We start from the raw sequence: 21,565 nt of genomic DNA, 5'->3' as shown, positions 1-21,565 counted from the left end.
TTGATGGCACACCTCTCCGAGAACTGCAAGACCAATATGAACTTGAAAACTTAAGACTGTAATGTAGTTGGCTCATTCCATGTTGGTTTTGTCATGTCATCTCCAGATTTGGAGGACCTTAGAAAGCACAGTTTTGCAGGTAGTGAGCTGGAATGAGCAGCAATTCAATGCTGCAGGTGGTCAACTATTTTAAAAAGATTAAATAATTTAATCCATAGTATAATCAGTAATAAACATACTGGTTCTTTCTTTCTTTATATGTGCACATCTTTGCTTACACTGCCTCCTTCAGGACAAAGTGGGACAGAACAACTTCTCCATCTGTAAGAGTGGGTATTACCATTACGTTAAGTCTTGGGACATTAAATTTATTTAGCTTATGTCATTTCCACCAAAGCTCCACCCAACTAAATATAGAGGTCTAATCAACCAGTGATAACAACATCTTATATATGCAAAGCTATTGGTAACTGTAGCTGATAAATACAAGTCATAAAGTGAGGCAAACCAGGGAAAAGTGCAATATTTTCCTCTGAATTATATTCTTCCATCCAGTATTTTACAATGTGACATTATAATTTGCTATCATTGTGTATGTAGGGCCTGATAATAGCCCTGGGAATGTTACAGTAGATATGTTTAACAGCAGTTTTAGAATTTATAAATGAAACAATTCTTTGCAAAAAGATTTGTCTCTAATAGTTAGGCTTAGTTTTTGCATCTATGTAAGTTTTCTTTAATTAAAATCGAACATTTCTGTCCACATATCTCTCGTAAATATATATAATAAATCCAGAGAAAGACTTCGAAGCAGATGAACCCTATGAAGAGAGACAACTTTAGGATTTGACTGTGGTCATCAAAGAAAGTGAAAATAACAAAGACAAAAACCATTAATGTCACAAAACCCAGTTTGTATCAGTTATTTGTCTTAAAAAGGCATCTAAGATGTAGTTTAGTTTCATTCATTTATAAGTAAATATGTTTAAATAAATTGTGCAATTTTACTTTCCCTTAAAAAAAAAACCTTCATTCATTTTAATTTCTTTTTTTTTTTTTCCTCTACTTGTCTGTGCCTCACAGATTGAGAACCATCTATCCATTTCCTTCCAGTTATCCAAATAGGAGTCACAGAGAGGGCTGGAGCCTACTCCAGCTGTCACGGGACGAGAGGCGAGGTAGACCCTGGTCAGGTGATCAATCTGTCACAGAGCTAACACTTAGAGACGAGTCAATTTAGAATCACCAATGAACCTAAGTCCATGTAAAAAACTCTGAGAGAACATTTACATTCTACAACGAAAGACCCTGCGCTGGATTTGAACCTAGCACCGTCTTACTGCGAGGCGACAGCCAGCGCTAATCGCATCAGTTTTAGAGCCACTGTTGAAAATGACAGACAGAAGCGTCAAATGTTTGGATCACCTTTTTTATTCAAAATGTACATCAATGGAATCAAACTAAAGTAAGATCCAGAATCATTTGAGGTGTGGGAGAGGTTCTGACTACAAGAGGTGATGACTGATACTAGAAAAAATGTATGGCAATTCCTGACACCAAAATGTTACACTCAGAGTCACGTCCAAAGATCATAGGTAATAAACAACAAGTCTCCACTTCGATACACAAAATATATCCTTATAAATTATATAAATGCTCGAGTATTTTTTTTAATACTCCTATCTGGGGTTTCAATTCAACTCCGTCTTATACTAACATTTGGCAAAGTGGGAGCTGAAATCATAGGACAGAGCAAATGTACATGAATTATATGCACCGATTTGAAGAAAACAGCAATGAAGGAAAACAGATAGCAAAACTTTGTTATTTAAGGGTTAAAAACAAGCAGGTCAAAGATCACTGCAGTAATGAAAAAGAGAGAGAGAGATGCATGCAAAATATAGAGTAGGCAAGTGAATATTAAAGCACAATGTGTAGTAAAAGGCCATGACATGTGACCTCCATGGTATTCAGCAGTGACATGTAAACATGGGCACCATAAACATTGCTTTGGCTCTTGCATGATTATGACTCTTAATTTAGATGTGCAGAAAACAAGGGAAGAGGACATCCTCATTATACTGTATCACTTTAACACATTACACATAGTTTATTAAGTGCTTCTGTTCTTTTGTTTAAAAGTAAGTCTCGATGATTCACTTTCATTTTATCCTAATGCCTCTGGGTTGAGAATTCTCTTGAACAGATGAGTGCATAGTGCAGGTCACAGCAATTTTATTTCAACTAAAGGTCAAATAATGACTTCCTCTGTGAGTCCTAAAAGTGTGCGAGTCCCACCCGACGACTTCTATGAACTACAAAGAGTCTCTCTATACATTAAGACATGAAAGCAGATTTAAATTGTGCCCGGTTCCTGACCTGCCCAGCTTTTAACCATCCTTAGGTGGTCAGAAATACCATGCGAGTCCACATTAAGGCCGTATTCAACCAAAGGAGATGCAATGGGGAGAGTAAAAGGTTCATACAGCGAGAAAAACAGGAAGAGGTAAAGGGTGCTTAGTTCTTGCTGAAGCTGCAATCCCCTCTTCAGGTGGTCAAGACAGATTAAAAGAAGCTAAAGAGACAAAGAGAAAAGAGCAGGCAGTTAGAGGGAGGAAGCCAAAGCAGACACGCTTACAAATAAAAGATTCAGAAGTGCGATTCATATCAAGGAGAGAAAAACTTTAGGTTTTGAATTAAATCTTAGTGATCATAGTTATTCAAACAATACACTATAGACATAAAACACCCGATTATATTGTGTCCACACCATGATTTTTTTAAAACAGTGAAATAAAAGGTACAGCCCGTGTTACGATCCCACAACTTGTCTGTGGTCATTCAGGTGCACAGAAATTTAAATAAATGAACAGGTGCATGTCTTCTCCATCACAACTGAAGTGGAAAAGGTATTAGTCACAACAACACAAAAAGTAAACATGTAAGCATAAGCAGAGGCAACATATCGTGGATTAGATTGCTCAAAGTGAGTTTAAAGCAGCATTGAAGCACATACACGTTAACACGTATTATAGCAGAGCAGGTAATGTATAAGAAAACCCTGCAGGGATGGGGAGGGGGGGTCCACAGAGCCTCTGGTCACATTTGAGGTACTCAGTACCCACAAAGGCTGGTCCCTTAGCAAAGCTTGAGGGCTGAGGACCTACTCAGTGCAGAGCCAGGGATTACTGCAAAGGAAAGTGAAACCACACAGACCAATGAGCTGAGGATTGCGAGGAAGGAAAGGATCTTCTGTTGAAGTACTTTGACCCTGGTATCATGTGGAATTATGTGAGTTAAGGCAGGAGTACTTTCAACCCAAGACAATTCCCTCTTTCAAGAGGTGATAAAAGTAACCCTGAACCTTGAAGTGGTGGAACAATAAAGTATAAACTAAGTCAGCAGGCGCCTATTTGATCTGAGGGCCATGAAATAAACACACCTAAAGATCTTCTTTCAATAAAAAATGTTAAGCAAAGCTAGGACAGCAGCTGGCCAATGAACTTGCACAAGTACAACCTACTGGCACCAACATTTGTTCACTGTAAGCCCCTGATAAATGAAATATAACTATTTCATCCATTTATTAAATAAACCTTGATTTAATTTCCTAAAAATAAAGTAATGTTTGTCATAGACAATGATTATGTTCACAGGTATAATATATGGTGAAAAATTGGCCTTTATTTTATTAAAATGTTCTTTAATATATGCGTAACACTGATACAAATAACACTGGTCCCTGCAGGACAATTGACATTAAGATGATTGACTTTTAAAATGTGCCTTCATATTGAGAACAATAAGAAAAAAGAAAGTTACAATTGCACTTACAACATTAATATATAGTATGTAAAAAACCATCACATTCAGGTATAAAATATTAAAAGTGCAAATGTGAAAGCTAATACAACGATGCACAAAACACATGATGATGAATGAGGTATGGGAGAAGTGGCAAAGAGAGGAGGCTCACATCTGTTCATGCATGAGGCTGAAGAGAAACAACATCAGCAAGGGGACATTAAGAAAGTAAATCTCCATTTTATTTTTTATTGTTTAAAATGTCTTTATAATTCTTAAAGAAAAACAATGTAATGTGGTTACATTCTGCAATTAATTTACAGTGCCGGGAAGCACCTTTCTTATCATTCAAACTGCTTTTACAAGCAAGAAACTGTAATACAGTATGAATTTTATCTAGTTACAGCTGAGTTGTTGACTCTTGTATTGCTGAAGCTTCACATAAAAACAAACAAACAAACAAAACTTCACTTACTAAAATTATAGACTGTATATAAAAGAGAGCCATAGCTGCTGTGACATCAGTGGTTTGTAAAGCCCCGCCCACAAGAACTGGGATTGGAATTTGGAAACTAGCAATCGCAAGAAACTGCAACGCTCATACAGTAATAATTTGTTGCCCTAAAGTAGATCTCACTTAACCTATATTGTGATTTATACCGTAAACTCGTAGAGAATGTTTTTATTGAGGTATTAAACATTTATGCAATTATACTTCTTTTTATCAGCAGAGGAACTGCCCCCTAATGGCCATTGAAAAGAATGCAGACGTAATCCACTTTCACTTTGACTTTACATTTTAAATCCTGAAGATACACCTATCTTTTATATACAGTGTATGATGAAAGCACACGGTGGCTTTTATTGTGAAGGAGATTAATCAAAGGAGACTAATCAAAATTTTATCTACAAGAGAAGCAACTTTACTCCCTGCTAACAATTTGAACAACATAACATGAGACAAATTGACAGATTTTAAATATCTACATCAAGACAAGGTTTTTTGGCTGCACAATAACGGACACAGAACGGACACGGGCTGCTTTTCTGTCGCACTTCTAAAAAAGAAGGTGCTTGTTGTAGCACAAAACTCTACTTCCTGTTACCACTTTAACCACAGGTGTCACCAAATAAGCAAGAAGTGATTAGCCTATCAGAAACCCAATGATTAACTACTTGAAGTGTGCTTTTCTTCAGCAAGACATTTTCTTGAAATGCAGCAATTTCAGACACCACAGTTTCATGGAGGCGGTTTAAAAAAAACAACATTACTAAGTCTACTGCTTTTCTTCAATCTCACAGTCAATCTGCCTTCATATTAATAACAGTCTATTCTTGTAAAGTCTGAAATCCAAAACAGATTTCTCATCCTTCATGCTTCAGTCCCATTGTTTTAATGCATGTTTCCATTTAGCCTCAGTACATTTCTGCCCATCACTACAGTAGTCATGTATGTTAATATCTTTTTAAAAGCTCACATCATGCAAAAAGTCACTAAATATTAAAAAAACAAAAAACAAACATGGAATGCATTTTGTAAATTTGCATAAAAAGAGAAGCCGAATAATTGCTTGTACAACCCACACAACTGACAAGCATCATTCAGCATGAAAAAAACAAAAGAGTAAGTCAAACTGATAGCAATGCCCAGCGTCTTCCACAGAGCAGGGAGGGGCATGTGGAGGGTTGGATTATGGGGTAATGTGAGGGTGAGGAAGGGGTACTGTAAAGGATGATGGGGTTGGAAACTCATTCACAGCAGGATGGCCACAAGGGAGCACTTTTTCTACAGGAATCCTTAGCTGGAAATAAGAGAGAAGGGCTGTTATTGCTTTCTTGGAGTTAAAACATCATCACAAGACAGTTTCACACAGGTGACATCACATCAACATTAGTTATCAGGGGGCGCTGACGGGGAAAACATGCTTCTTAAGGCAACTCAAAAGGACTGAGTGCAGAGGTGAGGATGTGAGTACAGCTGTCTATTTGTTTGAATCAGACAGTTAAATAAATCTTTTTCTTTCTTTTCAGGTTTTCCTCCCTCCCTTGAGTTTCAAACAGAGGGTCTTATTGTCTTCCTCGAGCCTTGCTCGTCAAACACCATCTTGTTTCCAGCTTTTTTAAGAGCTCTGAAATGCTTGTGGAGTTTACAGATTGCAAGACAGATGTCTTTATTCACTTCTACCCTCCCCAGTGGTTGAGTCTTAACAACATGTCCCTCTGTGGATTTGGCTTTTGAATCCACAAAAGTGGGGTGGGGTGGTGGTGGGAGTGGGGGTCGTCATATGGCTCTGGCTGATCAACAAAACATGTCATCTCTGTAAACAGAGAAGGGCCCTGAGGCTGCTAGCTGCTCTGGTGTGACCCGTTAGTTTCAGTTACTCTTCAGTTCAGCCTTGAATGAGTCTTTGTGCAAAGTCAGGGAAGGGCCACGAGAAAAAGAGACTGTTGTGCTTTTTGGGAGGCAGATGGAACAGTACATCAAATGGATGGGTGGGGATCTAATAAAGTGGCTGATTTAGAAGCTGGCAGAAGGACGGTAAACACTGCATACTCAAGGATAGGATCGGCACAGATGTTTCCATGAAGTACTGCAAATCTGTGGCAATAAAATGCTACATTTGGATTAGCCATTTCTCAAACAGTGACGTGCTTAAATAACTTAAATGGGCAAATTAGAGGAGATTTAACAGCTTTATAAATCTTCAGATTGTGTTTACATATTCAGATTCAGAGAAGTATTTGGCTGCACAGTTTGACAGCCACTAATGCTTCAGTTTCATTTCTGGTTAACTTGTACTACTTATCAGTCAATCGTCTGAAGTACAAAATGTCAGATAATGAAAATGTTGCCTTTTCAAAGTCAAATAAAATGTTGCGAGCTCCATCAATGTTCTGTTAATCTGGGCCTGGGTCACGATGGCAGCACTCTCAGGAAAGATGCCTAGACATTCCTCTCCCCAGCCAACAATTCTAGCTACAGTAGGGATGCAGGGGCGTTCCCAAACCATCCAACAGACATAATCTCTCCAGCATGTTCTGGGTTACCTCCCATTAGTACTCAGACACATCTCCTATGCGGCGTCCAGAATGCCTTGTGATCAGAAGCACAAACCACTTCAACTGGCTCCTTTCCACACAGAGGAGTTGCAGCTCTACTCTGTGCTGCATCTTCCCAGACATCCAGACACTCTTGGCTGCTACATACAGCTTGTGGTCCTATGAAGGTGGGAAAGTAGATCAACTGTCTTCACTACAACAGCCAAGTAAAGTGTCTGCATCGCTGCAGACACGCACCAATTTGACAGTCTTCTGTTCCATTCTCCCCTCACTCGTGAACAACACCCCAAGATACTCAAAAACTCTCCCACTTGGGACAGCAACTCCTCCCTTTTGCCCAGAGTGGGCACTCCACCCATGTCCAGCTGAGAACCATGGCCTCAGATTTGGAGATGCTAGATGCTCACACTCAGCTGCAAAGTGCCCCAGTGCGAGCTGAAAATGATCAAAAGCTGAGAGGTGATCCTGAGACCACCAAACCAGAGAACCAGTGTCATAAAAATCTATGAATCAGTGACAAAGGGCCGTTCTGGTGGAGTTAATAATGATTCCCGAATTGCAGAAGCTTCAGAATTTTAATATTTATATATTTTTTTTCACATCTGTTGGCGGTGTAACTCAAGAAGGGGGTCTTACCCGAAAAGGTGCCTCACGCAGCATGCAGCAAGTGTGGGAGGAGTTAACTGGAAAACATTACGGATGCAACATAGGTGACACATGCACTCACAGGACACATTCAAAACACATCATTCATCATAAATAACTGTCTCCCGGAGACTGAAAAGAACTTGATTATTAGACCCCGCTAGTCAGATTTAATTTGTGACCTTGAGACAGAGCCTAAAAAAGAAAATTAGAATGGCTGTGAAGAAAATCAATTAGCAAGAAGGAAATAAAGCAACAAGAAACCTCTCAGTGCAAGTGTCTTCTTCCTTTTCCAACGGGCACATCAGCTTTAACACAACCAGGAGTTGATTAGCACCATGAAGGGACCAACAATGTCAATAACACATCAGGCTGCACACGCAATACCAGCCTCAGCCTCACTAAACTTGTGGTATAAGCAAAAGCATGTCAGATCTATTACCAAAGCATTTGGAAAAGTGTATAAAGTATTGGCACATGTGTGTAAAGTTGTTTACACACATGTATTGAGAGCGTTTGATTCTGTGGTGAACCAGCAGCAGCGCTTAATTGCAGAGCAATGATTTCTGACTGAAATTCATTCATCTAACTCTGCTGACAGTTGGCTACTTTTCAACTATTTAGATGAGGACAGATTGTAATTTTCACCAGTCTCCCTCCCCTCTCTTCTCCTCTTATTTCTCCACACTGGCGATGAGTTATAGTCAGCTCACTTAGCGTGGAATTTAGTACTAACTACAATCTCTATTATTATATGGAGGGAAAACTGGAACATTCATCTGCCTCTGTGAATTAAAGAGCAGTGTCAAAGTCTGCTTATAAGGGTTTGCCTGAGCCTGTCAGCTATACAAATCTAATATGGATTAGCATCAAATTATACAAATCCACGGTGGGTTATTAACCAGTGGTGGCAGATAAACCACTGAGATATTGATATGACAGTTCCAATACATACTGATATAAAACCTTGAAGTCAGTTATTTTATCACTGGCTTGTCAACACCCTCCCAAATTCATTTCATACTCCATTTCCTGTAGTCACACAGCCAATGGTACACCTGTGAGGGTAAAGCCACAGAGCGGGATAACAATACTCACTTTTTCCTCTCTTTGTCCCTCTTGAGTGTGGTGGAGCCCCCTGCCTGCTGAGCTTGATTCTGCAAGAGCTCTGCAGCAGTCTTTTTCTGTTTGAATGTGTTGACCTCATCGTCCAGAGTCTTCTTCTTTTCTTCCAGCTTCTTTTTCTCGTCCTGGTGGAGTTTCTTCAGACGGTCGAATTTCTCGTGCAGCTACGTGACAAGAAACAGACACAGTTGTTTTGTGTTTTAAAAACAAAGCAGAAATATATCTGGCTCACATAAACACTGGTTATGCTGCTGATACTTACCTCTTTCTCTGCTTCTTTGAGCTCAGCCTCCTTCTCTTTAACTCTTTGGACAAACATTTGCCTCATTTCTTCTTCCTTCTTTTGCAGTTCTCCCATGAACTCGTTCCTCTTAGCTTCATATGTTTCCTGCAGACTGGCAGAGGAAAATGACAGAGGGAAGAAATATGAGCAATAGAAACAGTAAAGCAAATCTCTTATAAGATAAATTTAGCATATTTTATAAAACCATTCAAGATTTTAACCTCCATACTATGAAAACTTTCACAGTTACAGGCCCCCAAAGTGTAAAAAGTAAATGGGAGGTTGGGGGTAGAAATAAGATGATGAATGCAAAAATCAGCTGCAATAAAGGAGTCTGCTACCTGAAGGGCTTGCTGTCAGGATCCGTGTCCTTGAACCCCATTTCCTCCAATTTACATCTCCGATAGAGTTCATAGTGACGCGTGTGAGTCTGCTCTCGCAGGTCCTCCATGTTAACTCTGATCAGCATTTCCCGCAGTTTGACAAAGTCACAGTGAGTCTCATTTTCCACTGTGAGAAACAGAACACAGGGACTTAGTGCATGTCTCACAGAACAAACTAGAACGCATGCTAAAGCTACAGTATAAAGTAAATCAAACAAACTGCAGCAGTATAAAAAGGCAGTGTTCATGTCCTGTGTTTTCTGTATTGATTTTTGGTGCTGGACTGAGCCGAGCTGCATGCCTCCTCAGGACATGTGACACCATGTGAGTATGCATGAAGACAGTCTGGGGTAAACAGACCCAGTGTTTGATAAAAAGCCTTCTTCAGTCATAAATATTATACACTGCAGGCCATTCGCATTAAAACGGCGGTGTGGGTTTCATTGTTTTGGCAGCAATCCAGCACACTGAATTTTAAATGAAGTATTAATGATATGGGAAAAACGCTGACTTTAAGCTTTGGGGTTTTTTGATGTAATCCACATAAATATTAGACACACATCGTGGGAAATGCATCTCTGTTTACCATATGGCTGCTTGTATAAAAGGATAGAATTTCTAAAGGGATTACACCAAAATTAAAGCAAATTTAGCAGAAAATTGTTGTTGTTTTTAAAATAAAGACTTCAGGGTGTTTTTTATGTTTGATAGCATTATAAAGTAGACATAACAAGAAACGAGAAGAGCAGTCATACTGCAAGCATTTAAGCTGCGTGTGTTGAATAAGACCGAATCATATAAACATCTGCCCACATGCATGCATACACATTTGATAATAACAGCAAGCACGTGTCTGTAACAAACGGCATAGGAGCAAATCAGTGCAACTGGAGTTAAAGTATTGACAGTTCTGTCTACTTCACATACATTAACCACACCATTGATCAAGGAGGTCAATAAAAGCGACATAAAATTCCTTTATGGGCTAAAAGCTGGTGCTGCAATGATTTACAGTGTGATGGCAGTGATGGAACTGCAGGTTATATAACGGGTTATCAGCTAGTCTGTAGCAGCTATTTGAGTTGAGCAGAAATATAAGGGGAGGGAGTGGCTAGAGCAGCTGTGATGAGAAGGAGCATGCTCTCATTTCCTGTGCAGGATGTAACCCGGGCTTACCCTGCACCGTTCCCCAGGGGTACTGCCGGGCCTTCACCATCTTGTTCCCAATCTTGACTTCCTCTGTGCTCCCCACCACGGCAAAGGGCAAATGGCTCTGTGAAGCGTAAAGAAAAGCACGGTTGGTGTGCTGCCAAACACACACTCTGCAAATTCTCCACAGCTTCTCTCCACACACAAAGTAAATAAATAAATCAAACACCTTTTTGTTACCAAGAAATCCAGAAGTATTTGTGCTGCCGGCGTACGTCGATTCCATTATTTCAACTTACACAAGCTGATCATTAAGAACTTGTTTTTCCAGACAGCAAGTACTACAATAAAGATTTATGATGTCTCAGAACAGAGTTGAGGTCAGGCTGTGCAAACATGAGAGGAGAGGCTGCAGTTTAATAGAATCAGTTAAGGATAGTTAAGGAATTTGCACAGATCAGGACTAATAAACATCTAAGTGAGCCTTGAATTATCTGTCAGTGCACACAGGCCCTTTCCCACACTGCAGGTTTCCTGCAGAGCGAACTGAACACTCTGCCGTGCTGCGACAGCGGCTTCCTGACAGACTAAGGAGACACGTACAAAATCTGCCCCGACTCCACATCACAAGTTGTTACGCTGGTGAAATAAATTAGAATTAAGCAGCGTAGCTACATCCGTCTGCTCCCTTAGTCACACAGGGTCGCCACAGCAGGTAGCTCCACACGTTTGATTTGGCAGACTCTTTATTTATTTATTAACCTTTATTTAACCAGGAAAAGTCCCATTGAGATTAAAAACCTCTTTTGCAAGGGAGTCCTGGCCAAGAGGCGACAACACGTTGAAATTACAAAGTTACATACATATTATAAATAACAATTACAATTACATTTTACTTTAATCCCAGATGCCCTTCCCGACAACCCTGAAGGCATTCGTGTCCCCCTCCATGACTGAACTGTGGATCTTTTGCTTAGGTTAGCTGAATGTGTAACGCACAACAGTAGAAATGAGCCTTACGTTCATGGTGGAGTTGATCTCGGCCACGGATTCGTCATCGGTGGGGAACTGGTAGATCTGCACTCCGTTGCTGACCAGCTCACTGGTGATTTTGATTTTGAACTTGGCCAGCTCACTCTTCGAGATAGCATCTGACTTGGCGATGATTGGGATAATATTGACCTGCAGTTAAGAAATGAGGCGAGCATTCATGTAGTTATCACAATAGCGCAATAAGGTGAAGTGAAATATTTCAGACATTCAGCTAAATATAGTTTCACAGCCTTTCCCCTTCTGTAGTCCAAATTTAGAAAGTAGTTGATTTATTAAAAAAACTCTTAAGCTGTAGCTAGAATTAAGTAATATTACAGTTTAAGAACAGAGTGCATAACACTTTTTCTTATACATGGCTTCCACTCATATATTCCCAAAGACTGCAGTAGTAATTTAAAAGAAAATGTGAAAAATGATAGGGGTACTGTTTGCTTTAACATTCAGAGAGTATAAGCAAAGTCAATACAGACAAAAGCTAAAACTCCAATCAAGAGATAAACAGAATCACTGTGGTTGTCAACTTAACTCAGGTTTCCTTTATATAAAAAGGGTGAATTTGATGCTTCATTTGATTCTTCTGCACAAAATGCACTAATCACATGCTGCCTGTTTCATTTAAGACGAACATACCACAGAGGAATACAGAAACGATGAAAATAACTTCTTTCATCACATGTGAATCTCCATTGCTCACAAATCAGGAGATCAATTAGTGAAAAGGTCATGATTTTTACACTCGATTTAAGTCAAAACAAATTTGCTGTCCACTCATGTGATAAAGCCAGGTTCAAAGAAAGCATCTTTTTGACATTAAATGCACTGGCTATAGGTTTTAATATATAAATTATAAAATATCATCTCGATTCATACTTCCCCCTCAGAGAGGACAGAAACATAATCTTAAGTACAGAGATAAAAATAGTAAAAGCAGCACAGAAAGTGAAAGCTTTCGTGTTATGTCTCAGATCACAGAAAGTTTCTCCAACCGTGGACATACAGCGGGGAAAATAAGTATTTGACACATCAGCATTTTTATCAGTAAGGGGATTTCCAAGTGGACTATTGACACAACATTTCCACCAGATGTTGCCATCAAGCCAAATATTGAAGTCATACAATCAAATCAGAACATATAAGTATACAAGTTAAACCATAATAAATAAAGTGAAATGACACAGGGAATAAGTATTGAACACACTTTATTCAATACTTTGTAGAAAAGCCTTTGTTGGTGATTACAGCCTCTAGACGCCTCTTGTATGGATAGACCAGTCGTCTGCATTGCTCAGGAGTGATTCTGGCCCATTCTTCCACACAAACGGTCTTTAAATCTTGAAGGTTCCTTGGGCCTCTTTTATGAACTTTAATCTTCAGTTCTCTCCATAGATTTTCTATGGGATTTAGGTCAGGTGATTGACTGGGCCATTCAAGCAACTTGATTTTCTTTCTTTGAAACCACTTCATTGTTTCCTTGGCCTTGTGTTTGGGATCATTGTCTTGCTGAAATGTCCACCCTCTTTTCATTTTTAGCTTCCTGGTAGATGGCAGCAGATTTTTATCCAGAATGTCCCGGTACATCTCTCCATTCATCCTGCCTTCAATAATATGAAGTCTGCCAGTACCCCTTGCTGAAAAGCAGCCCCAAACCATGATGCTTCCACCCCCAAACTTGACTGTTGGTATGGTGTTCTTGGGGTGGTGAGCAGTGCCATTTCTTCTCCAAACATGGTGTGTAGAATGACTGCCAAAAAGTTCAATTTTGCTTTCATCTGACCATACTATAGTCGTCCAATAATCCACAGGCTTCTCCAAATGCTGTTGCGCAAATTTTAACCGAGCCTTGACATGCTTTTTGTTCAGCAATGGAGTCTTGCGTGGTGAGCGTGCATGGATGCCATGGCGGTTCAGTGCATTGCTTATAGTTTTCTTTGAAACAACAGTACCTGCTGATGCAAGGTCTTCCTGAAGTTCTGTCCGAGTGGTTCTTGGCTCTTGGAGAACCCTCCTGATTATTCTTTGGACTCCTCGGACAGGGATCTTGCGTGGAGCACCTGATCGTGGCAGGTTTATGGTGAACTGATGCACTTTCCATTTCCGGATAATGGCCCCCACAGTGCTCACAGGAACATTCAGCATTCTGGAAATGCACCTATAACCATTCCCATCAAAATGCTTTTCAACGATAAGATTACGAAGATCTTGAGAGAGTTCTTTGCTTTTACCCATCATGAAGTCTTTCCTGTGTGCCTTCTGGGTAATGAGGAGCCTTTATAGGCCATCAATTAGGACTAAAGCAGCTGATATCAATTTGTACTGATAGGGGACAGGATTTCTCTATCAATACTGACAGATTTCAGGTGATCTCCTGGCTTTCTATGTCATTTTGCCCCTTGTTATCTCCATGTATTCAATACTTATTCCCTGTGTCATTTCACTTTATTTATTGTGGTTTAACTTGTATACTTATATGTTCTGATTTGTTTGTATGACGTCAATATTTGGCTTGATGGCAACATCTGGTGGAAATGTTGTGTCAATGGTCCACTTGGAAATCCCCTTACTGATAAAAATGCTGATGTGTCAAATACTTATTTTCCCCGCTGTATATGTTACCCAAACAGTGATAATTCTAGGGAGGTGGGGAAAAACAGGCACAATCACCGTCGTATATAAATTACAGCTGACAGGTGGAAAATAACATTTCACTCCTACACAACTATTTTACAGTGCTGTGTCAGCCCACACAACCCCTGATTTTATTTATTATTATTTGAATGTGGGCCCCTTTCACTAAAAGCAAGGGATGCTCCGGGTCATGTGAACAAAAATATCTTAGTGCATCCCTTCGTCTGGTGAGGATTCAAAGTCTAGCTCGAGGACACTTCAGCAGAGCGCTGTTTGAATGTGCTCCTAGGTGAACGTGTAAACAGAGGAGGCTCTGCTCTAGATCACGCTGCTGTGAATGCTTGCTGGAGGGCACAGCTGCTCTGGCAAACGCTAGGCTGGTTCTTTGTGCAAAAGCCATGAGGGCCATGCAAATAAGCTGATGGGAAAGGACCTCACAAAAACCAGGCTTCAGTCACTGAGCAGACTGCATTTCACAGCTGACCTACACCGACGCAGCAACAAGCCCGAGCCAATTTACATTCAAGCAGATGGAAAGGGTTTATGGCCTGAAGAAGGCAGATTCAATGACACAGTCATGCAGTGTCAGAGCACATACCTACAGCATATCTACGACACGCTACTCAATAAACAGATATTCTGTAAGATCATTCAGCTGCAGCACAACTGTTACATAATAGAAACAATCCTAAACATCTTCTAGTGGACTCTTTGACACAAAAACAACTAAAGATGACACTCAGTGAAGTGAAGCTGACCTTGCTATCAAGTTTTTTCATGGTCACCAGATCCAGCGATTTGAGCGAGTGTCCCGTTGGAGCGATGAAGTACAGGCACGCATGGATGCGGGTGTCGTGGTAGCTGTGTAGCGTGCGCTTGATTTTCAGCTCTTCCTGTAGATATGCTTCAAACTGGGCATCAATAAACTCCACAATGGACTTGTAGCTGTTAAAAGATGAGGGACAGAGAAGATTTTTTCAACACACCACAGCATCTGAAACCAGCAAATATTAAGCATTTTTTTCAAATATAAGCTACATTTCTTATCTAAATAGTAAGGTATTAATATTCAGGATATCAGCGAATCATTGCAGCACTAGAGTCACTGTTATCTGTGGAAGGCCCGAAAGTATACTGAGAGTATAGCAACACAGAAAGACAACTGTGAGTTCTAAAGACTTTGTCTCCTCTGGGAAAATCATGTAGGAACATCTCTTATACTTTTATTATAATCATTATCCAACAATCTGCAAGGAACCTAGCAGAGTAAAAGTCCACTACAAAAAGAGTCCGATCAGATTGGGAGATTTGAGTTGTCACATGTTTCTCCTCATGGTAATTTCAACAAAACTTTAGGGCTGCAGTGCATGTGTGAAGACGCCTGCAGTCAGAACATGTGAGAGCAACTACCTGGTAAACATGATTAATTTTTAACTAACTTTACAGAAGCAATGATCAATTTTGCTGTGTGTTAGGACAGACCGTCTTATCTGAGGAGGTTTAGTCTAAAGCAGGGAGATTTCAAACAAATGAGCATTTCAAGTCATACTTTATACTCATGCCAGGTCAGATTCTTGATGTTTGTAGTTTTAGAGTATTTGATTTATCCAATAACTAATTCAATCTTATCTGCAATGACACATGCGAGAGAAAATGAACAAAAGAGAAAGATGTTGGCCGGTTTATTGAGGACTACAGGAAGCTTCAAAAGGCATCCACTCTTTCCAGAAAACAGACCCATAAACACTGTGAAAAAACCCCCACAGCTTATGTAGAAAGTATAGGATATTCTGCCTGCAGCAGTGTATAAGATAGTTTAACCCCATGTTACTTCCCCTGGGATTTCCAACAATTGCAGGATTCCCATTGTACAGAGCTTACAAAGTTCACACAGTCTCCTCCTCTTCCTCAACTTACCCTCTGCATCACACTTAAGGTTTGGTAACAAAATCGTGGGTGTACACAGCAGCTTAAGTGTCATATCCTAAGGCTGTGATTTGCTTCTCATGCCAGACAGGAAAGCAGCTACATCTTAATTTCTGTTTCCCAAAACTGATGAGGAAACTACTTCACTTTAGACATCTGATGAAAGAAAGTTAAGCAACGAATGACACATAAGCTGCGGAGAGGCTTTAAGTACTCCCAAGATGTCAGGTTTGTCTGGGATGTATATTGCTCCCACTGAAAGATCCAAATAAAAGAAAGTTCTGGAGTTTGACGTCGCCCTCTCTCAAAGATGAAGCAGCTAAGAGTGGCTGACTTACCTGTCTTCTTTATTGATCTGGTCTCCAAAGCCCACGGTGTTGACAACAGTGAGTTTGAGGCGCACGTTGCTCTCCTGAAGTTCATAGGTGTTGGACTTGAGTGTGACTCCCGGCTGGTTGTGCTGGGTGGGCTCACCTTCAAACTTGGTGTTGAACAGCGTGTCCATCAGAGTGGACTTACCCAAACCCGTCTCACCTGCACAACAAACAGAAAATACATCAAGTTACTATCTTCATCTTACAATTACATCATTCAAATCACATAAAAAGGACCTCTTCATCTTTACTTACAGGGCAGTTGCTATTATTTCACTAACTGGAAAAAACTCCCAAACCAAAAGGAATTTAATGACAGGCCCTTTTCTTTGATCAGCTTTTGATATATTTCAGCTCAAGCCACTCTCTCTGACACTACAGTTGTGTAACTCAAGCAAAAAGAAAAAAAAATGGTGCCTGATAATGTTAGAGTACATTAAAAACAGCGTATTGAATATGCTTAAAACAGAGTGTATTACTCTCAAATGCTTAAAGCCACAAAAACAGCAGCAGTAGCTGCTATGTAATGTACTGACATCCATTTACTGTTAGATGACTCAGATACTGAGCTCCATCTGTAAGAAAATCTATTTTTATTCATTATAGCCTGACCTACAGTCCAACCATGTTAGCCCATTTTTGTGGGACATCTTACAACATCCCTATTTTTCTCTGATAGCACAAGCACACAGACACATCTTTCTGAGCAAAGCTCAGTTCACAACAGTTAAAATTTTGCATCTTGTTTGAAGAAAGTGAAGAACACATAGAAAGGACAGGATGGGTCAATGTGTGAAGTAAAGGTCAAAAATAACACAACAGAAACATTCTGCAGACATACCAGTCATCTTTGAGGCACACATCGTCACATTTTTGCTTGAGTCATACAGCAGTGCTTACAGTTTGGAACAAAACTGGTTTTCTGCAGCATTGTCTTTGCATCCATATTTTGATTGGATTGTACTAATGTTTTTATAGATTATTTGGAAAAACTGGCAGTCAAAAAGCATTAAAAAGTAACATTATGAGAAAAAACACACATTTCACTCCACTCCCGAGTATAAATAGAATCTAGAGGATGTGTTTAGCTCGAAACTCAAAAGCCTGTCGCTCGTGCCCACCAATCATTTCATCATCAAAAAGTCTTAAGTGGACATATTCTGCTCATTTCCAGGCCCATATGTTCATTCTTGCACTTTACTAGAGTATCTTTGCATGTTAACAGTTTAAAGTAATCCCTCAGTTTATTCTTTGTCGGTATTAAATCTTTTTAACTCCTCCCATGTTCCCTTTAAGCCACCCCCCTTCTGATTGTTTGCCTCTTGCAAGAAAAAAAACAGCAGGTTTGAACAGCAGATGGGCTGTGTGCCCGAGATAACCACATTACAGATATCCCCTTTAAGTGACATTGTAAAGAGCCGAGAGTTTATGGACATGGATTACTTGTATATACAGTGATCTCATGATCTGAAACCTTTGCCTGGTTTAATATGAACATGCACCTGTAGAAAATATGAGACAAATGCATAACAGGTCTAGTTTAAAATATATAAACAGAGGGTAGTAATGTAACGTAATCTAATTTGCAGCATATCACAAAAACACATTGTATTCAAGGTTAAGGGGAACTATCAGAGTTCCCACAGCTTTCTATGGTTTTAAATGTTATAGCTCTGCCATCAGAGATGTTTAGTTAAATATTCAAGCAAGAATGCTGAAGTTAGTCACAAAGCAAGTTCCCCCACAAAAGAAGATCTCATTGTTTTACTGCTATTACATCCACTGCAGTTTACCTTTTTTGTTTTTGCTAACTCACTGCCGAGCTGATGACTGATGAGTATTTTTGAATGTTGTAGTCTGCTAAGACTCATCTTTCATGTTACTTCCTGTGCTGCTCTGCACATATTTTATTGCTTTCTGGACATTTAACATGTTCCAGAACGGAAACCCTAATGAAAAGATGTTTGTATTTTCAAACAAAAACATAATATGAATACTTCTGATTTCTATAAATACAGTATCATAAACTATAACCTCCACCTTTCTCCCATTTTATTACTTACTGTTTTTCTTCCTGCCTGTCAACTCTGGCACTGACATATTACACATGCCTAACCTGAACAATAATAGAAAGGATTAAATAAATATATAAATAAAAAGGAAAAGACAAACAAGAGGAGCCTATACAGAGTTCTGAAAATGCAAATACGTTTGACATAATGGCACATTCAGATCCTGTTTCTGAGTGCAAGTACTGCCAGACATGACAGGCCTTTACAAAAATACTATAACCTCCACAATTGCAACAAAATGCCATCTAAATAAATTGAACATTATTTTCTCCATTCAGCTAGGGCTGCTGAATGGCTGTATTAGATTAGTTTTAGTGGGATGCTAATAAATTGGCAACTGAGTGTACATAATTGAATACTTCCAGCACTTAATAAGGCTGATGTGACTTGGTTCTCCAGTCTAAAATTAAACTTGTAGGGCATCATTTCTGACTGTCCTCTACATCCTGGAGAAGGCTTGTATCCTGCATTCAGTGTTGCATTTTTTTTTTTTAAACAGCCATGCATATTCAAATTAAATAACCACCAGCAGACACTTGACTTTCCTGAACTGAGAGCATCTTACTCATTACAGTAACCAAAGCAAGCAAAAAGGAAACTGAGAGTCAAACACTGAGCAGCTTTTTGTCTTGTGGAAACACTTGAACTGAAGCAAAGACATTGTGCCTGAAGACATAGAGAGGAAATCTCACATGACACACTCACCAACACAGAGGATGTTGAAGCAAAATCCGTGGTTGACAGACTTGTTGACCAGCTGGTCAGGCATGCTGTCAAAGCCGACATGGCCCGATAGAGGGACAGCACGAGCTCCTTCACCCTAAAAACAAAAGACATAAAGCAACAAGTCAGTGCCTTTCGATCACTAAACGCCTTCCACGTCTGTAAGCACGTGCAGGATTCCTTCTAACGTGCTGAAATATGCATCGTAACGACAGCTGTCCTGTGTAAATAAAACCGTACCATGCCTTCGACCATTTTTTGATCACGTTAGTCTTTGACAATGAGTTCAGGTGCAGTGCTAACTCACTTCCTGCTTCCTGAGCTGTGACTTTCTTCCACAGACGAGACAGTTAGAAACCACAATGTACATATATGGAAAGGTACTGCTGTTTGTGTCAAGACAGAGCGTTTAGAAAAATTTGGAAAAAAAAAGCTTACTGTTTAAAAATTAAAAAAAGAAAAGAAAAACGGATAAAAGCATTAGCATTACTGGCACTGAGTTTTTTGGGGTTTTTTTAAAACTTCCTCTTCTGAGCCTATTTCACTTCCATTCACTCTATCACACTGTTTATAGACAACCTGTATCTGGACCACTAAACACAACAAGTGTAAAAACACTGTTGTTACATATGTGTGTGGGTGTGTGGCTGCTGGTAAGCATCTCCATCAGTGTGAACCTCCTTTCTGCAGCCTACGTTTTGCAGGAAAACAAAAAATGTAGATTATATGGCAAAAGAAAGAATATCTCAACCATCTCAACCTCAGACAACCAGCTATTATGTGGCTTAACATAACACACTGTTGCAGTCCAATGTGGTGAAGATTTCTGGGAGGAAAAACACTCTTGTTTTAGACTCAATTTAAAATAACTGAGCAAGCTGAGGGCACTAAACAGTTGTGGATTATTTGGATGGCTGAAATTGGGTTTAAACAGCTGAGGGAGTGTTTGGAAAACTGGACAACCAGCCCTATACTCTTCAGCTGCAAGTGCAACATTCCTGAGACCATTCCCGCTTTTCATGACACTCACAGCCAAGTTACACACAGTGAGCGGGTTTCCATTCACTAGATATGGATATCAAACTGTAAAACCTTGTTATTCTCAGCCCTCCCTCTGGGTTACGCGGCTTCTTTCCAAGCCCCCTCCCAAAAAAGGCAAACTTAGACCACGATTTGTGCATTGCACGGCCAAATGTCTACAAGGACCTACGATCTATTTGTCCGTAATATTCATTAAGACAACGCCCGGAAAACAAAGTTGACGGGTCTTGCATAAAACAACATAACGGAAATGAGCATCGTAGCCGTGCCGAAATGGGGGCGTTCAGAATGAATGGCCTACCTATGGCTCTGTAACAGCCTCTCGTTTTTATGTGAGATAATAGATAAGTCGGTTACTTTAAATTTTAAATGTCTTAATCTGTTAATTCCGTTTACAGGGTAATTTAGGTTTTTACCAGTACAGGAAATCTGCAGGCGTTAGCATACCAAAATGAAAATATTCTACCGGAGAGTTTCGACTGTTGAGTGCTGGGCCTTAATTTGATATCTGGTTAAATTTTGTTTTTATACCGTGTTTAGGGACGCATAATCAGATTTCTATTAGCTCTAATTATAATTGATCTAATTAAGCCACGGTACACTGGATTTGGATGGAATAGCCACGAAAAACGGATGGTGGCTGGGTAAATCTGCTTGAAATTATACACTCTTCTGCGAAACGCTTGATCCATAACAAAAATATATAAGATAAATACATGAATTCCAGTGTGAAACAGGCTACTTACCGCTTGCCTTGCTATCTCGGTTGACGCCATAGTAGCTGCTGTTAGCCGGAGGACGAAACCTCTGCTGCTCTGTTTAGCAAAGGAAGCTGCACCGTTACCGTTACACCGAAAGATGGCCTAGCAGGAATGTACCACAAACCAATGCGCTTTTAGATATGATATTTTTAAAAACTGCACCCATATTATGTATTTCTTACTTATCAAATATAAGCTACAGGCATACTCCAAATGATTTATTTAGAATTTTGCTTCGTAAAAATAATAAAGATATAAATAAAACTATTTACTGTACCCCCTCAGGATGTCGCCATGGTTCCGTCTGGTGGTAGAGACGGCGATCTGCAGTCAGTAAACGACACATTCGTGTCAGTTAAGAATAAACGGTAAAACCAACGCGGCAACGACCAGTCAAGGAAACTTTTTAAAGTGTTTATATAACTTCAAAAAATTAAGCACTGTCTCAAACACACTTAGGAGATGTATGTAAGCACGGGAAGTAATGTTTATGGGTTTTACGTGAGAACTAACACGAATTCCAAATAAAGATCAGGGCTGT

General features: G+C 39.7%; 1 protein-coding gene across 4 annotated transcripts; it reads right to left on the bottom strand.

Moving 5' to 3' along the window:
- Window positions 1-1,411: 1,411 nt before the first annotated feature.
- Window positions 1,412-21,379, bottom strand: septin6 (septin 6). Of its 4 annotated transcripts, XM_085433502.1 has the most exons (12): window positions 21,302-21,378; window positions 21,010-21,126; window positions 19,205-19,319; window positions 16,392-16,587; window positions 14,886-15,072; window positions 11,470-11,631; window positions 10,477-10,573; window positions 9,259-9,427; window positions 8,897-9,029; window positions 8,608-8,798; window positions 7,501-7,547; window positions 3,665-5,606 (listed from the first exon to the last, which is right to left on the bottom strand). In XM_085433502.1, the coding sequence occupies exons 1-11, from the start codon at window positions 21,368-21,370 to the stop codon at window positions 7,544-7,546; spliced, it is 1,440 nt and encodes a 479-aa protein (XP_085289628.1). In that variant the 5' UTR covers window positions 21,371-21,378; the 3' UTR covers window positions 3,665-5,606; window positions 7,501-7,543. The 4 variants fall into 4 exon arrangements, with proteins under 4 accessions (XP_085289625.1, XP_085289621.1, XP_085289628.1 ...); XM_085433499.1 differs by lacking the exons at window positions 3,665-5,606; window positions 7,501-7,547 and adding an exon at window positions 1,412-2,575; XM_085433495.1 differs by lacking the exons at window positions 3,665-5,606; window positions 7,501-7,547 and adding an exon at window positions 2,582-3,188 and having other exon boundaries at window positions 21,302-21,379.
- Window positions 21,380-21,565: the final 186 nt, after the last annotated feature.

This window comes from Copadichromis virginalis, linkage group LG2, assembly GCF_057382275.1.
Source record: "Copadichromis virginalis isolate Kocher_CV1m ecotype Utaka linkage group LG2, C_Virginalis_male_GT1.1, whole genome shotgun sequence".
NCBI lineage: Eukaryota > Metazoa > Chordata > Actinopteri > Cichliformes > Cichlidae > Copadichromis > Copadichromis virginalis.
Note: the sequence above shows the minus strand (reverse complement) of the source record. Positions and strands in the feature narration are given on the sequence as shown.

What these genes read in the sequence shown, in the direction of transcription:
- septin6 (XM_085433495.1), bottom strand. Translation starts at nt 21,370, where the DNA reads ATGTGTCGTTTACTGACTGCAGATCGCCGTCTCTACCACCAGACGGAA. An exon ending in CCGAGATAGCAAGGCAAGCG is followed by an intron (nt 19,320 to 21,009) that starts GTAAGTAGCCTG and finishes TTTTGTTTTTAG; the next exon opens with GGTGAAGGAGCTCGTGCTGT. An exon ending in CCTGACAGCAAGCCCTTCAG is followed by an intron (nt 9,030 to 9,258) that starts GTAGCAGACTCC and finishes TTCCTCTGCCAG; the next exon opens with TCTGCAGGAAACATATGAAG.